General features: G+C 35.2%; 1 protein-coding gene across 1 annotated transcript; it reads left to right on the top strand.

The window, feature by feature from the left end:
• The first annotated feature begins 1366 nt into the window (after positions 1-1366).
• LOC109008290 (alpha carbonic anhydrase 7-like) lies at positions 1367-5719 on the top strand. The gene is made up of 7 exons (XM_035682803.1): positions 1367-1535; positions 1632-1849; positions 3415-3521; positions 3610-3724; positions 4698-4862; positions 4993-5046; positions 5416-5719. Exons 1-7 carry the CDS (start codon positions 1442-1444, stop codon positions 5503-5505), a joined length of 843 nt encoding a protein of 280 aa, XP_035538696.1. The 5' UTR covers positions 1367-1441; the 3' UTR covers positions 5506-5719.
• Positions 5720-18416: the final 12697 nt, after the last annotated feature.

Consider the following 18416-nt stretch of genomic DNA (forward strand, 5'->3'; position numbering starts at 1 on the left):
CGAATAAAAATCATTGTAAATAGTCTTTTGTGAAGAAAAATAGATCACTATTTACAACAACAAAAAATAGACTATTTGCAATGACGCCTTTTTCGTTGCAGTTCTCCCTTAAGAACTGCAGGATAAGTACTTCTCGTTGAGGATGCAAGCTGCCACCAGTGGCTTCACTCTTCAGATCCATGTATTATTAATTATGGGGAGCCCTTGCCAGACGAAAAATAATGTTAGTGCATGCAGGCCGTACGTGCATTAATACGCCAAGTATGAATCTTTACGCGGAATAGGCAACAAACTCAGACCTAATTGCCAGACGAAAAATAATGCTAGTAGTGGTCGTACTTCACTAATACCCCAAATTAATGTGAATCCTTACGCGGAATACGTATGCAACAAACTCAGACATACACAATTAACTTGTTAGGAAATCTGGTTGAATCAAATAGTCAACATGATCACCAAAATATTAAGAAAATTAATATTAATCTAAGAGTTGGTTGGACCTTATGACCCATGCTTGCTTGGCTGGCCTTATTGGTTTACTCGTATTCTATATTAGAACAATCAGGACTACCTAATATTCGACGTTATTTTATAATGGGTTTAAAAAAACTAAATGATATTCGAACTTCGCAAGCGCCGTCCAATCTTTTGAAAAAAAATCAATAAATACAGTACCTAATTAAAAAAAACTTCTCAATAACTTAATATATGTTTTTAAACTTCTAAACAAAATATAAAAAATAATATAATTTTTTTAAATTTTAAAATAAAAATAATATTCAAGTGATTTTTTAATTTTATAATAATTTTATTTAATATTTTTATTTAATTTTTCAAAACTTAATAAAATATCTTAACCCAAATTATTTTAATATTATTGACAGAATTATGAAATATTCTAATTTTCTCGAGCGCTTGGTAAATTATTTTCCAGGCTTTCACGTTCATACGCTGGAAAGCTTTATACATCCAGGAAACTTCTTCTCGGGTGTTGTTTACAGTAGATTCTCGCATTCATACACGTGAACGTGAACCCAACTTCTAGAAAAACTTTTCTTTTTGGGAAATAATTCGGGACCCAAAGTGTGTCCCGAATGTTTTTTTTTTTTTTTTTTACTGAATGATTAAAAAAATATTTTTTAATGATATTGTAATTTTTTTATTTTTTTTAAAATATTTATGATTATTAAAAAAATATATAAAAAAAACAAAAAAAAAAAAAAACCTATTCGGAACACAAAATGGGTCCCGTAGCAGTGCCCTTTCCTTTTCGTTCCCTACTCTCGATCTACACAACCTCTATTACGTATTATCTTATATATAAGAGACCCCTGTCCTTTGTCAGAGCATACCCCAAACAGAAAATCAGTATTGTCTTCTCTCTCCCTTAGCAATAGTTACAACTTACAACGAAACTCTTTGCCCTCAACATTTGCAAAGCATGAAGAATCAAAGCAAGCCGATCTTTATAGCAAGTTTTTTAGTCTGCGCAATTCTTTTCTCATATTCTCCATCAACCAGATCTCAAGAAGTTGGTAATGCAGAACAGGCATATATATGTTGTCTCAGTTATTGTTTTTCTTAATTTTGCTTGTGAGTTATTTGACGAGCTATAGCTTAACATGGTGCAGAGAATGAGAGAGAATTTGATTATTTAGAAGGAAGCGATAAGGGGCCACGTCATTGGGGAGACATCAGGAAAGATTGGGCAGCTTGTAAGAATGGAGGCATGCAATCTCCCATTGATTTGTTGAATCAGAAAGTGAAATTGATCCCCAAGTCAGGGCAACTAAAAAGGAACTACAAATCTTGTAATGCCACTGTCAAGAACAGAGGACATGACATTTCGGTAAGGAAGCAAAGCTCCCAAACTTTATGAATTATGTTTATTATATCCTTTAGTTATTACCTTCGCGCATACACCTACATCAGAGATTGAACTCGAGTACCTTTTGTTCGATATTCCTTTTTCCTTTTGTTCTATAATCTGAACGGGAGCTCCTTTTGTTCCATTTTCCTCCTTCCACTTTCTTACGAATAAATAGAAAAATTATGAACTTTTAATGAGAAATGCTTGGCTACAAAATGATTATATAAAAATAATTTTATAAATTGATTTACTTTGTCGTGATTTATCAAATTATAAAATTATTTCTTATTATAAAATAGATCTAACAAAAACTCCTTAAAATTGTAAGATTACTTTTATATAAAAAAGCTGTCGCACTACTTTTTATTGCCCTTGCGCTGTCCTGACAAGTGACAAACCAAGACGCCATGTGAATGCAGGCTGTTTGGGTGCAGTATTTGCCAGTTGGCTCCTATGTCTGTGGGTGAGCCACCTACAGGGTATTGCTTCCTGAATCCTGATCCCTTTAGAAAAGGGGGGGTGGGGAGAAAGAACCTTTAGAGCATTGGCAATGGCCTAGCCATTGCCAAAGTCAAGTGCAAATTTTACCTTTTTTTATCACAAAATTCCTACATTGAACTAGCTATAGCCATATATTTTAGTTTTGAGCTACAGTAACTTTCCCCACCTAGCTATATTTGGCTATACACTATTGAAGGACCAAATGAGTTTTTTATTATTTTTTCTCAATTTCCCTCCCTTTCCCTCCCTTTTTGGTAATTTTTCTTGTCAAATTACTTTTCTTTTATGATAAAGTTTCTAATTGAGGGTACATTTATTTTCTATCATTATTAGCTTAATACACAATATAAAAATATAAATAGCAAAAAAAAAGGTTAGCAAAAATTAATTTGTTGGTTTCAAGAATTGTTGTATAATTTTTTTTTATCAAATATTATTAAAATATATGAAGTATATTTACAAAATATGAAAAAAAAAATTTGTCAAATATTATTAAAATATATAATATAATAATATTATTTTAACTTTAAAATAGCTAGTCCAATGTGGACTTAGATAGTCAAAAGTTAATACAATAGCCAAAATGTAAGATTTTAGCCAAATTTTAGACTTGGCAATGGCTAGTCCATTGCCAATGCTCTTATAACCCAGTTCTTTTCAAATTAACCGACAAAACTGGTGCTCATGCTCAGAGGCGAGATCTAGATAGGCACCACCCCAACTCCACAAGCTCTCATATTAGCTTTACTTTTCCTCCCCCCTTATTTCTGAACCTGTAATTTTAAGAACAAAATATAAGAACAGGTGATATAAAGAAAAGCAAAATATGGATATTAAGAAGAAAATAGAAGAACAGGTAATCCGGTTATGATATTCTGATCTATGGGTTTTTGTTTATTGAACTAGAATATGTAAAAGTTTGATGTTGAAGAAAAGGGGAAACCCTGGTATTACTTAAATGTTGAAATGACATGCATTCGTATTAGTATTTTATGGCCTGGCCCTGTAGCAGCCCTCAGACATTTTGTTTGTCACGGATGCAGCTACAATGGGTAGGTGATGCGGGATCAATACAGATCAACGGCACTGATTACTTTCTACAACAAGGCCACTGGCACTCACCTTCTGAGCATTCCATAAATGGAAGGAGGTCACTTTCTCCATATCTTTTTTCTTATAGCGGAAAACTAGGAATTAATTGTTCAACAACATAATAAACGCATGCTTTTCATTTTCAGATTTGACTTGGAGCTGCATATGGTTCACGTAACCAAGGACCTCAGCGTGAAAAATAAGATTGCTGTTATCGGACTCTTCTATAAGATTGGTCAACCCGATGCATTCATTTCAAAGGTGCGAATTCCCCCGCAACAATTTTAAATGACCATTGTTTTTCCCTCCTTTGGTTTCATGATGCTTTTGCACAAACCACTCACGATCAAGAAAGAAAAAAAAAAAAGTTGACCACCACAGGATGTTATGGCAACACCAGGCCTGGTTTGGTTTGGTTATATGCAGTTCAGATGAAATGAGATAAGATATTTTGTTGAAAGTTAAATAAAATATTATTATAATATAAAATTTTAATATTATTTTTATTTTAGGATTTGAAAAAGTTGAATTGTTTATTATATTTGTGTGGTAGTTTAGAAAAATTGTAATGATTATATAAGATAAGATGAGATGAGATAGTTTAGTTTTGTGTAACCAAATGAATCTTCAACTCATTTTGTCAATCAAGTTTTGTAGCTTCACTGGTAATAAATATCATCACAAATTTCCTAGAAAAATGACCATGACGCTAAAGGGTTGGAGTTTTGAAAATATAACTCATTTCATTTCATCTCAAAATTTTTTATAATTTTATTTCCAAACATCATTCAAATACAAACACTTTTTAATTTTTAATTTTTAACTTTTTTATTTAATCATTACAACTTTTCCAAACTTCCAAACAAAACATAAAAAATAAATTTTCAAATCTCAAAATAAAAATAATTTAAAAAAATTATATTCTGACAATATTTTAATTTTATAATATTTTTATTCAATTTTTTTTTTTTCATTTCTCAAACCCAATAAAATCTTAACTTAAACAATTTTACTAGTATTCAAAAATTATTTCATATTATTCACAAAATTATTATGTCATCTCATTCTTCAAATATCCCTAAGCCTTGTAACACGTGGGAAGATGATCAACATGATTTTTCTAATGATGTGTAAAATCATTGTCCGTGCCCACACATCATCATGGACATCCCTAGCTAGCTGATATGTTCGAAATGGAGTGTCATGTTTTATTGTTTTTCATCATGGTTTTCAGTTGATGAGAAATATAATGTCCATGAGTGACAAAAAGGGAGAACGAAGAATGGGGGTGATTGATCCTACAGGAATCAAAATGGGTGGCAAGAAGTACTACAGATACATGGGCTCACTGACTGTTCCGCCATGCACTGAAGGTGTCAGTTGGACAATCTATAAAAAGGTAAACAGCTTAGTATAATATACATGGTCATTCCGTCTTAATGGGTTTTTAATTTTAATTTTCGAAATTACTTGTGTCTTTTGCGTGGCCGAGAATAAGACCCTTGACTACATTTAAAATGTGCCCTCAGATAAGGACCGTCTCAAGGGAACAAGTGAAAATACTTAGAGAGGTGGTCCATGATGTAAGCAACGAAACTTCTTCCTCGAGATATTTTATGATTGAATGGCAAAAATCAAATGAAAACAATGTTGCTTAGGAGAGATTTGGATTCAAAACTCACTTCAACTCATCTCATCTCATCATTACAATTTTTTCAAATTCTCACACAAAATATAATAAACAATTCAACTTTTTTAAATTCCAAAACATCTTTTCTAAACTTCCACACTAAATATAATAAATAATTCAATTTTTATTCTACTATTCACAAACCATCTCAATCCATCTCAACTCATTTCTGAATCCAAATCTCTCCTTAGTCGACATTTATTTAACTGCATCAAAATAAGCAGATTCTAGCTTTCTAACTTCTGATTTACTAAATTGGCAGTACGCTAAGAGGAATTCAAGACCGATTCAACCCCTCAATCGTCGGGAGATCCACCTCTACGGTCCAAATACAAGAAACACAAATGACTAAAATTAAAAGATCCCAAAACTTCTGACGAGGTGTTCTGTCACTGCCTCCAGCTATTTATGTTTTGCATAATGTTTTATATTTAATGTTCCGGACAACATTTCCATTGGTGAATTATGTCGTGGAAGCTAGTCGATTATGGTAAAATGCACATATTCTTGGCGATCAGATAGAAATACCAACATTAGACGCATTTCTTACTCGATCGGCATATAATAATAAAAGGAAAATATTCTAGCTACAAAGGGATTACACAAAATAATGTCACAAATTGATGTAGTTTGATGTGGTACTTTGTCAGATTGTAAAGTTATTTTTATTGTAAAGTAGATTTTAACGGATCACATGATGAAAACTAAAGTGGGCCTAGTCTTAAAGATCTTTTACAAGTTATAGATGGGTCAATCACAAGATCAAGAGCCAAGAAGATCAATGAGGCGATACAATTTACTTGGGACGAGATAGCAAGAGCCCAACTTATTTAATTCATTTAAATGACTTATTTTATTAGTTTAGAATAATTAGATTTATTATGAGAAAGACTTAAGGGGGCACCTATTCAAGGGCAAGTTGGGAAAGTTATTATTTCTTATGAACTAAGGTTTTTGGGATGGCCTTGTATTTTGGCCAATGGCTTATTTGGAAAGTTACTTTTTAGGAACTAGGGTTTCAAGAGGTTACTGTAGCCGAGTTACTGTAGTGTCATATTGTAGCCGCAGCACTGTTCACTCATGGGTTTTTTTGGAAGATGGGGCATTATTTTGGTTAGGATTTTAATTAGGTTTTAGTTTAAATACTCTTTATTGCCTCATGTTAAGAAGTTTATGAAATTTGATGAATTTATTCATTTTGAGTTGAGTTTTGCTCCTCTTGTTCTTAATTGAACTTTTAAACTTATCAAAGGTAAATCACAACCTTTGTGGCGTTCCTCCTTTATAATCTGAGTTGTTGAGACGGGTTCTTCAACGGGTCTATATTTTAATATAATCTAGGTTCTTGAAACGAGTTCTCATTGGGTCTAGGTTCTCCATTCATTGACTTGATTTTGGCTTTCTTGGGGTGTTTTCATACTGATTGTGGGTTCAAGGGATTCCATTCCCACGGGTTCATATCATCACGCATGGAGTTACGTCATATTTTGTACAATCTCTTTATTGTTGTAGCTTTAACGGATCACATGTGGTTCTATACAATTGTTATGAACCTATTTTGCAACGCTGCATTTTACGACCTAGAACATTTGCATTTCATTTCCTTGTAGTCATGTTAATTCTGAAGTTAATTATTTCACTTGCTTCGTGTCATTTTGTTATTTGTTTGATAGTTATCCTTGCGAGGATATGAGGGAAATGTGGAATTCATTGTAAGGATCTAGACATTTTGCTTGAAGCTGGAACTATCTGGAGGAATTGGGAGCCTCGAACTTCCCAAGGCATAACCAACTTATTTGAAGTTCATTTTCTACAATTTTATCTCCAATGTTGTTTCTACTTGTTCGTAATCTTCCATTTATGGGTTCTTCATCTACTGCTCAAGCCGAATCATAATAATTGGTATTAGAGTTGATAATGGAGGATGACCCACTTTTTGAACAGCAACAAGAGATCTTACAATGCCTGCTAGACTCTTAGGAGAAGAGTTTTCAAGAGATCAGGGAAGGCTTGATTCAGTTGAGGGAGATGGCGCGGTTCTTGTTGGCAAACCAGAACAATATTCATAATCGGAATATTATGAGAGGAAAATCAGCAGGTTTTTCGGAAGGAATTAAAAATTCCGTCGTTAAAAAAGAAGAAGAGGAAACAAATGACCATAATATTCCAGAGCCTCTTGGTGAAATTGCATAGGACTCCAACAAAATTTTCAAGGCAAATGCAATGGAGAATGTAGAAAATGCGGTCGAGTTGGAAGAGATCGTTTGCGTACCCACATAAGTTCTTCCCAAAGAAATCCGAGCCAGGAAGGGTATCCTAGCCGACCAATGGTGCCACAGCTTCATCAAGGGTGGCCATATTCTAGTCGTGATGCAATGGGTGGGCGAACCCCGAATGTAATGGTCTTTCTGAATTAAGAACCCAGTAATGTACAGGAACAAGAACAATAAGGCAATAAAACAGAAAACAGAAAGAACACAAGATCAAACCAAGAAATCTACTTTTGATTTCCTGAGAGAGATTTTCGAGTAATCTCCAAACTCCTTACAACAATGAAAATTCACTTCGTAGTTCTCTTTTTTCCAATCTCCTTCCATTTACAAGAGTGTTATTTGCCAAAACGCCATGTATCATTAAACGCAAGGCACCGCTTCAAGTAGCCATTTCCTTCTTCAGACTTAAAAGCAATGCACTATTTCAATCTTCAAATAACCGTTATCCTTCAAATAGCCATTAAGCCCAATACTTACTACTGCTACCCACTGCTTCTTCAGAAACTCACCCACGACAAAGTCTTCTATAAACTTTTCTAAAAAAAGAAAGCCATTACATTCCCCCTCCCTTAAGACTCTTGTCCACAAGACATTATTAAAAAAAAAAAAAAAAATCTTTTAGAGAACCTTACCCACTAGGTGTGGATAAAGGCCTCTCAGGTTCCATAAGGATTCCCAAGAACTGTCCTCAACAAGAGCTCCCAACCACTTGATAAGGACCTCAGTAATAGACTGATTACCTTGTTTCTTCATTCTCCTCTCTAAAATTAATTCAGGCTCTGGTTGAATATGTCTAGCTACATCAGTTGGGGGAAGAGTTGATAGTGGAGCAATGCCTTGATCCAGTTTCTTTTTTAAACATGACACATGGAACACAGGATGTATGGAAGAAGAAGATGGCAACTGTAACTTATAAGCAACAGATCCTAATTTTTCCAAAACCTGAAAAGGTCCATAAAAGCGAGGAGCAAGTTTCACATTATGCCTCAAAGAAACTGATTTTTGTCTGTAGGGTTGTAATCTCAAAAACACCCAGTCACCAACTTGGAAACTCCTCTCAGCCTTCTCTTGTCAGCATAGAACTTCATTCTGTGTTGAGCCTTATGAATGTTTTCCTTCAACTAGGGTAAAATCTCCTCTCTAGACTTCAACTGGAGATCCACAACTTGATTATGAGTAGTACCAGGCACATAAGACAACAACTTAGGTGGGGAATATTCATAAAGGGCTTCAAATGGAGTAATAGTTGTAGTATAGTGAGTTGTAGTGTCACCACTCAGCCATGGACAACTAGGCATACCATTCTTTAGGCTTCTGTCTAGCATAGCATCTTAGATAAGTTTCTAAGCTTTTATTCAATGCCTCAGTTTGTCCATCTTATTGTGGATGGTAGGCTGAGCTAAAATCCAATGAAGTATCCTGCAAAAAAAAACAATTGCCTCCAAAAGGAGCTGGTAAAAACTAGATCTCTATCCGAGACTATAGATTTAGGCAATCCATGGAGTTTAAAAACTCCAGAAAAGAAAACTTGTGCAACCTTAGTGGCTGTGTAAGGATGTGATAAAGGAAAGAAATGAACAAACTTTGTTAACCTATCAATAACCACAAACACCACAGAATAGACGTTGGATGATGGCAACCCTTCCACAAAATCCATAGAGATATCATGCCAAGGAAGATCTGGAACAGGTAATGGCTGTAGTAAGCCAGGATACTGCACATTTTCATGTTTATTAACTTGACAGATTTCACACTCTTGCACTAGTTTCTTAATATCGCGCCTCATGCCTTCCCAAAAGAAATCCAACCTAGCCTTTTTAAGAGGTCTATGGTAGCCTACATGGCCTGCCTATGGGTTATTATGAATGAATTGCAAAATTTTTGCTTGGAAAGGTGAAGATGGTATCACAACCAATCTTCCCTACCTTAATAATAACCCTTGCTGCAAAGAATAGTAGTGTTTAGGACCCTCTTGCCCTTGTTGTAACTTAGATAGAATCTCAGAAGTTTAGGGACACAAGGAGTAACTATTCTTAAGTTCCTCTATCCACAAAGGTGTAGGGAAAGATATTAGAGCAACCGTGGCTAACTCTTCTTCATTTCCAATCAACTTGGAGATCCATTTTTGTTGTGCCTCACTCCACCGAGGGCATCTTCAAGTATATTATCATCTTCCTTCTGCAAACTGAGCCTTATAAATAACTTCACCCTCCTTTCCTCTCTTCACCTCACACCATCACTAAGTGTAGTACAGGTTCTTGTGAGCAAAATATCCATAGATCCTTGAGAAGAGAGTGAACCCAAGAGGTTAGCCTAAGGCCCCTTGGAGAGTTGGTTTGTGTGAGCATCAAGGCTTTGGTTTGGTGAGTAGATATTTCATACTCTTGCTATTATAAGTTAGATCATCATGTTAAGCTAATATTTAAATCATGAAACTGAGATTTGAGTTGAGTTTTATGTGATATATTCTTGAAAGTGTGATTTTGGTACAATCTTGAGTATTTTATTTATAAGCTTGTGTTAATCTTGATATATGGCACTAACATATGTTAATATGGTGTTATGAACTTTGTTAAAGCTTGATTATGATGATCAAGAGTGTATATTTCAGAAAAACAGCATGTCATATTACGGATCTAGCTTAATATCTTAGTTGGAGCATGTAGCATGATTATCAGGTATAGGGTTTCAACATGATTGAAGTTCACCCCATCATATCTTGAGTTATTTACTTATTCATGCTTATTTACTAACTAGACATAAGAACTTAGAATGTTAGAAAGTTGGAGTTCTTATTATTCATATGCAAAGGAAAAGGTAGAAACATCATGCTAAGTCTTGGTTTGTGATATATAGTTCTATGATGGTGATGGTCACGTCATATAACGATGATATGATTATGTATGACATGAATATAAGATGCTAGCATGTTAATAAGTGTTGATTTAGTGTTTTGAATAAGTGTTAACGTTCATATCAAAATAACTCATTAAGATCATAGGCTTAAATCACACATATTGAAATTTGGTGTATTACATGTCTCGGGTTTGATGAGTTTTTAATGGTTGATGATTCATGTAATTCTAAGGTTAGAAATAGATTTAGAATAATAAATACCTGAGGTTTGTGAAGTTTTGTGAAATTTGGGACCGATAGTGAAAGCTTATGGTTATAACTGCAATTTCAGAATGTTTAAGGGCAGATTTGCAAATATTATTCTTCGCATGTTAAACTACGGAATTTTCATAATTCCTAACCTTAATATAGCTTTTATTTCAGCCACGACAATTTTTAGAACTAAAGGAGTTCCTAAGTTGGCCTCTAACTTACTCTTAGATAACATCTATATTTCATGTTATAAATGTTATTTTTTATCATGAAATGTCATATGATATATGTCATAAGCATTCAGCCACTTACATGGTTACAAGTATGATGTGTTATGATTATATGTAACTTTTGCACAAAGCATGAAAATGTTATGATTACATGTCATGAAATATGTTTTTGTCACAAGCATAACATAAAAATATTTCATCACGACGATCCAATGCTAGGATCGGGGATTATCCTAGTGAAACTCATTTTTCCAATTTGGAGTGTTAATAATGAAGTGAAGTTCCCTAGGTTGACAAAGAATACTCAACAGACTTCTAATGAGATAAAAAAATCTCATAAGTGAAGTATTTGAACACCTCAACTGGTGGGTGCAACTCTGGCTCATGGTAATGGTTAATTCGAACCATCATGAGAATATCTCTAGCGTATTCACACACTAGATGTGATTACGAAACTAGTTGGTTATGACAGTCTAATGGGGATCTGTGAGGTGCCATACATATGATGTGACGCCTCCAACTTCCGCTTGGGATCGGATGGATATCTGAAGTTTCGAGATGTGCAACACAAGGTTACCTGCGCCCGTTCATGACATATAAGATGCAATGTTCCTAACATGCATCTAGCATTATGCAATATTCGCAGCGGATAATTTTTTTCCTGAGCAATACTATGCACCAAACTTATAATATCCTAAATATTTAAAACATAACCCATATATACTTAACAAAATAAACATCCACAATTACATCATGGTCTCAGAAGACTGTAATCTCAAAACAACGGAGACCTAGTTCCATAATTACATTTCCAAAATACACCATTGGGCTAGTTCATTGAGTAACTTGCGTAACTCGACTAACAATGCCAAAATACTATCCAAAGACCTAACTATGGAGGCTGCAAGCTCCGCGTTGTATCTACGGCGTCTAGTCAAGCTCCTCCAGTCTGCCAGTGTCTGTTCACTGCTATGATCTTGACACATCACCTACCATTTAGGAGGAATGGTAGTTGGGACTGCCACGGTGTGATTTGATTACAAATCTCAACAAGTTAATAGAAAACTTGCACACATGTTAATGATGCATGCATGGCAGTAAAAGAATGAATGCATAATTAAAGTCGTAAGTAAGCATAGCATAACTTCACATATAGCATGACATAAATGACATAATTTGAACTGAAACTTAGCTTGACATGACATGACATAACATGAGCGTGAACTTGAAACGTAACATAGACTTGAAACATAGCATGAACGTGAACATACATAATTTGAACATGAATTTGAACATAACATGAATCTGAGCATCACATGATATAAACGTGAACTTGAAATGTAATATGAATGTGAACGTGACATAACATGAACGTGAACATAACCTGACATGAACGTAAACTTGAAGTATGATATGGAATTGAAATATAACATGAACGTGAGCATACATAACATGAACATGAACTTGAACATACATGAATTTAGGATCTTATTCAATAGAGTTAATTAATAAAAGTGGCGATACGGGTGCTACACGGGTTCTCTTGAGCTGTGTGTCCCTGCCGATTATCGCATCACAACACAAGTGTCTATACCAGTTGTGAGTGCGTTAATACGTACTCCACAATTGCTGTGGTCCCACGTATTCTACGTGTCATAATTGTTATGTCTTACGTTATATATGCTCTTCACAGTTGTTGTGGCCCCATACTTCATGCTCCACAATTGTTGTGACCCCATGAATTGTTTGTGCTACACTTACTGTGGACACACGTAACATAAAGTGTGGCTCCATCGGCGTTAGTGTTTGGCGTGCTCCGATGACTAGCTAGTTAGGCCCCATTCGCAACATGTTGACTATACTTTGTCAACCTAGAGAATTTCACACCTATTTAGGCACTCCAGCGTGAACAAACGAGTTCCACTAGGATATTACCCTATCCTAGCGCTTAGGGTCGTGATTGACATGAATAACTTAACTGGCATACATGACATGAACGAGACATAAAAGAAAAAAGTCCTGACATAGCGTAACGTGACATGAATGTAAGATGACAGACATGACATACTTTGAGACATAAATATAACAAACAACATTTCATAACATGACATACATGTAACAGACAATATTTCATAACATGACATACCATGTAACTGACAACATTTTGTAACATGGCGTAACATGTGACAGTGAATATTACGTGACATGACATACATGTAACAAATGGCATATGTAATGTGACATACTTGCAACAAATAGTAACATGAAACAGAATATATTGTGTAATAGATAAGATTTTCGTGACAGAATAATTCGTGTAATAGATGACATGGCCTGGCATGACATATATAACAACATAGGAACATAAACTATAGTTTCCTTACCGATCACATATACACAGTAAACTGATAGAAAGTTAAGATCTAACTTACATTGATCGTCGTGTTCTACAAGAATAAAGTGTGAAACACAAGGAACTGTAAGAGGGTATTCTAAAAGCTAGAAATTTAATTACTAACAATTAAAAATGTGAAAAAGGACAACTTAAAGTAAAATTACCATTTTATCCTCTACATGTGGGTAAATGACAATTTTACTCATAACTTAAGGATTTCACATCCTAACTCTAAAAATTACCAAAATGTACATTCCTCGTGTAAATTATGTCCTAAACTCAAATATCAATTCAGAAAAATTTAAAACTATTCACAACTATGGAAAGCTCACAATCGCCGAAACATTCATAGGTCATATCTCTTGATTTTGGTTGCAATTTCTTTCATCTTCAAAACCCACGATTAAACCAAAATTTTGTAACACGGATCTTCCTATCCTAAGTTTAAAAATACACTTAAAATATCCATTAATAAAAGCTAATCATCAACACTAAACTTTTTTGTAAAAAGACCCAAACATTTTAATAAAAAGTAAACCCTTAAATCACAAGTTTCGGCCTTAATAAAAACATCTCTAAGAATTCCAAAACAATCAAATCTTACTTCTAACATATTCATAACATCATCCTAAGATCAACCATGATTTAAATCATCAAACAAAAGTCACCAAAATCACAAAACAACACTTGGAGTTTTTGGTTTTACACTTGGTCCAAAAACAGAAAACTTTTCTCTCAACTAACTTTGATCAATCTCTTGCTCCTTGGCTTAAAGACATGTGATCTTCAAAATCAAACATCATATGGTTTAAAAAATGTGTCATAAAGAAGATCCAACCATCAAACTTAAAATCACATGGATAAAACTCAATAAAACATGGATCTAATCCAAAAACATCAAATCTTAGGTCTAACTGAAATCCTCATGCAAAGAAAACTCATATCTATAAATCTAATACCAAATATCTTCAAAATAGTATCCTAACATGTATATAAGAGGCTTAGGATCATCACATAAAAATATCAAAGCCTTTGGAATAAGATTAAACCACGAAATACTCAAACTTTCCCAAAACAAAAACTGTTTTTTCACTTCCTATTTTCAAGTTTCTAGATCTAAGGAAATCTATCATCAAAAGCTTTAGTCATGCAATAATACCTCAATGAACATTCATAAACACATGCTAACAACACTCCATAAAATTTTCGGACCAAGATATTTCCATTAGCTTGGTCAAGAATTCTAAAACATAACATACTCTCCAAATTCACGCCCAGAATGACCTTTGAATGGTTAAAAATACTTTTGATTGACCAATGAGTATGGAATGATACTAAATAAGATATCCACAGAAAATAAACTCCAAGATGAACAACTTTTGTGAATGAGTCATCGTGAGAAAATATATACAAGGGGTCTAAAATCTCCACACAAAAAGACCCAGGAATCTGCCTGAGAGAGCTCTTTTGAGTTTCTCTCTAAGAACAGGGTGAAGAAGTGATGAAAGTGAGTGAAATGTGTCTTGCACGACTTTAGACTTCTGGAGGGGGAAGTTATAGGCTTGAATGACCCTTGATTGGAGGTGGCTATGTGACATAAAGTGGAGGACAGCCTGCAGCGGCAGTGAGATATGGAGGTGCAGCCAATGGCACTATTGGGTGCAGCCAATGGCAGTGGATGATCTGCCATGCAGGAGAGGAAACTTCTTCAAGAAAATTTGCCAAGGTGGCCAAATTCGTGGGCCTTGGTGGGCCCCAACCCCTAACCAATCAGAGCACCTCTTATTTTTTCCACTTTAACCTTTCTTAGTAGAAAACCAATTGAGGGCAATGTGGCAAAGTTAAGAGATGGATCACTTTGCCCTTCCTTGGTAGAAAACCAATTGAGGGCAAAGTGGCAAAGTTAAGAGGTTGGAGTTTTTCGCTCGCGAGCTTCCTGTGGAACTACAATGACCTTGTGGTATGTATGCTCAAACACCGGGCCAGTCAGAGGAGCACCCATTATTTTTACCACTTTGCATTTCCTTAGCAGAAACCAATTGACAGCAAAGTGGCAAAGTTAAGAGGCTGGAATTTTTCACTCGCGGGCTTCTTATGATACTACCGTGACCTTATGGTATGTATGCCCCAACCCTAGACCAATCGTAACACCCCTTATTATTACCACTTCACCTTTCCTTAGTAGAAAACCAATTGAGGGCAAAGTGGCAAAGTTAAGAGGTTGGAGTTTTTCGCTCGCGAGCTTCCTATGGTACTACCAAGATGTTGTGGTAAGTATGCCCCAACTCTGGGCCAATCGGAGCACCTCTTATTTTTACCACTTTGCCATTTCTTAATTGAAAACCAATTGAGGGCAAAGTGGCAAAGTGATGAGGTTTGAGTTTTTTGCTCACGTGCTTCCTACGGTAATACCAAGACCTTGTTGTATGTATGCCCCAACCCCTGGCCAATCAGAGCACCTCTTATTTTCACCACTTTGCCCTTCCTTAATATAAAACCAATTGAGGGCGAAGTTGCAAAATTAAGAGGCGGAGTATTTTGCTTGTGAGCTTCCTATGGTACTACCATGCCCTTGTGGTATGTATGCCCCATCCCCAGGCCAATCAGAGCATCTCTTATTTTTACCACTTTGCCCTTCCTTACTAGGAAACCAATTGAGGGCAAAGTGGCAAAGTTAAGAGGTTGGAGCTCTGATGGGAACCAATGTGGGCCTAGTCATAAATATATGTTGCAAGTTCCAGATGAGCCAAATAAAAGTTCAAGGGCTTAAATGATGAAGATTCAGCTTTGATTCATTTGATAAGCTATGAAAAGGGCAAAAACATGACTTAAAGGCTTTGGGCACTTGAAGGCTTTCAACTAATTTAATTCATTTAAAGAAATTATTTTATTCGTTTAGACTAATTGGGTTTATTATGGGAAGCACTTAAGGGGGCCTATGCAAGGGCATGTTGGGAAAGTTATTATTTTATTGAACTAGGGTTAGGGTTACTGTAGCCAAGTTACTGTAGCGATATACTGTAGCCGCGACACTGTTCACTCAGGGATATTTTTGGAAGATGGGGCAATATTTTGACTAGAGTTTTAATTAGGTTTTGGTTTAAATACTCTTTGTAGCCTCATTTTAATCAGTTTATGAAATTTGATGAATTTGTTCATTGTGGGTTGATATCTCCTCTTGTTCTTAATTGAACTTCTGAACTTATCAAAGGTAAATTACAACGTTTGTGGCGTTCCACCTTTGTAATATGGGTTCTTGAGACAGGTTCTTCAATGGGTCTAGATTTTAATATAATCTAGGTTCTTGAAACGAGTTCTCATCGGGTCTAGATTCTCCATCCATTGACTAGATTTTGGCTTTCTTGGGGAGTTTTCAAATTGATTGTGGGTTTAAGGGATTCCATTCCCGCGGGTTCATATCATTTGGTATCAGAGCAAGGTTTGCAATCAGGTCTGATTCTATCTTTTAATTATTGTATCATTAATTTAATTCTAGGGCTTCTGATATGAACCCGCGGGAAAGGAATCCCTCGAACCTACAATCAATTTGAAAACTCCCCAAGAAAGCCAAAATCAAGCCAATGGATGGAGAACCTAGACCCGATGAGAACTCGTTTCAAAATCCTAGATTATATTAAAATCTAGACCCATTGAAGAACCCGTCTCAAGAACCCAGATTACAAAGGAGGAACGCCACAAGAGTTGTGATTTACCTTTGATAAGTTCAAAAGTTCAATTAAGAACAAGAGGAGTAAAACTCAACTCACAATGAATAAATTCATCAAATTTCATAAAAACTTCTGAAAATGAGGCTACAAAGAGAATTTAAATCAAAACCTAATTAAAACCCTAGCTAAAATAGTCTCTTTTACCCAAAACGCTGTTGGATGAATAGTGCCACAGCTACAGTGTCGTGGCTACAGTAACGCTACAGTAACCTCTTGAAACCCTAGTTCAATAAAATAATAACTTTTCCAACATGCCCTTAAGTCCTTCCCGTAATAAACCCAATTATTCTAAAGTAATAAACAAGTCATTTAAATGAATTAAATAAATTGAAAGCTTTCAAGTTCCCAAAGCCTTTAAGTCATGTTGTTGCCCTTTCCATAGCTTATCAAATGAATTAAAACTGAATCTTCATCCTTTAAGCCCTAGAACTTTTTAATTGACTCATCTGGAACTTGCAACATATCTTTAAGACTAGACCCACCTTGGTTCCCATCAGCTTCATTGTTCTAGGGTTGCAAAAAAATATAAACAAAAAGTAGGCTATCGAAATTCTTAGGGTTTTGGGTTTGGCTGAAATTTGCATCACCTAGGGTTTGAAAATTCTAGGGTTTCCTGCATCTCTAAGTTTATCAGTTGCTTGGAGTGCCATTCCATTGATTCTCTTCTACTTCATTGTCAATTCTTGTGTGCTTGAATTCAATTGCTTTATTTTCACAATTTTATATTGCTGTTTGTGATTGAATTAGAGAAAAGAAAAGAAAAGAAAAGAAAAGAAACGAAAGGAAAAGAAAGAAGAGAAAAGAAAGGAAAAAAAAAGAAAAGAAAATTCGAAGAAAAAAAGAAAATGTAGCATATTCAAATGTTGATACATAGTTACAACAAAGAGAAAGAAATTATTCAGGAGGTGAATACATCTTAGTAATTGGTAACTTGTTTTATAGTTACTCTTTCTCTCGTATAAATTCCTTGAGTCTCGTATCATTTTATTCATTCCTTATTTCTTTGATCTATATTACTGGTTGGAATAATACAAGGTTGTATTGTCTTGATTTAGTTCAACTAGTTCTTAAAGAACTTGAGCGGGAAAACTATTGAGATAAAAGGCAGGAGAGTGTGAGACTATTATTAGAAAAAAAGCCATTAAGAGTGAAACACGAGTAGAGTGTCATTATTTGAGTGTAAACACATAAGGGAGTGTGTGAGGTTTTCCACTAACATTCTTTTGTGCAACACTTTACAATGTCTCACTGGAGTGGCTCTTTACCAAAGGGGAGGGAAGATAACTCATCCTTTGTGTTGCAAGCCATGCAACAACAGTTTGAGCGGTTGAACTTGGTACTAGGTGAAGTGATGGATAGTATGGATCATCAAGAAGCAGTGATTAGAAATCTGCAAGGTGGGAGAGATAGGAGGCGACGTGAGCCTAGTATTGAGAATGGGTATGAGAATGGAGAGTATGGTGAGGATGAGTAAGACCTAACATCTGAAGTTGGATTGGGTAGACATAGAGGGGTTGGGTGTGGAAGAG

Source organism: Juglans regia, chromosome 1 (genome assembly GCF_001411555.2).
Source record: "Juglans regia cultivar Chandler chromosome 1, Walnut 2.0, whole genome shotgun sequence".
NCBI lineage: Eukaryota > Viridiplantae > Streptophyta > Magnoliopsida > Fagales > Juglandaceae > Juglans > Juglans regia.

Excerpts from the sequence above, each read along its gene's own strand:
- LOC109008290 (XM_035682803.1), top strand. The coding sequence starts at position 1,442 with ATGAAGAATCAAAGCAAGCCGATCTTTATAGCAAGTTTTTTAGTCTGC. Across the intron at positions 1,536-1,631 it reads AACCAGATCTCAAGAAGTTG|AGAATGAGAGAGAATTTGAT; the intron begins GTAATGCAGAAC and ends AACATGGTGCAG. Across the intron at positions 1,850-3,414 it reads ACAGAGGACATGACATTTCG|CTACAATGGGTAGGTGATGC; the intron begins GTAAGGAAGCAA and ends TCACGGATGCAG.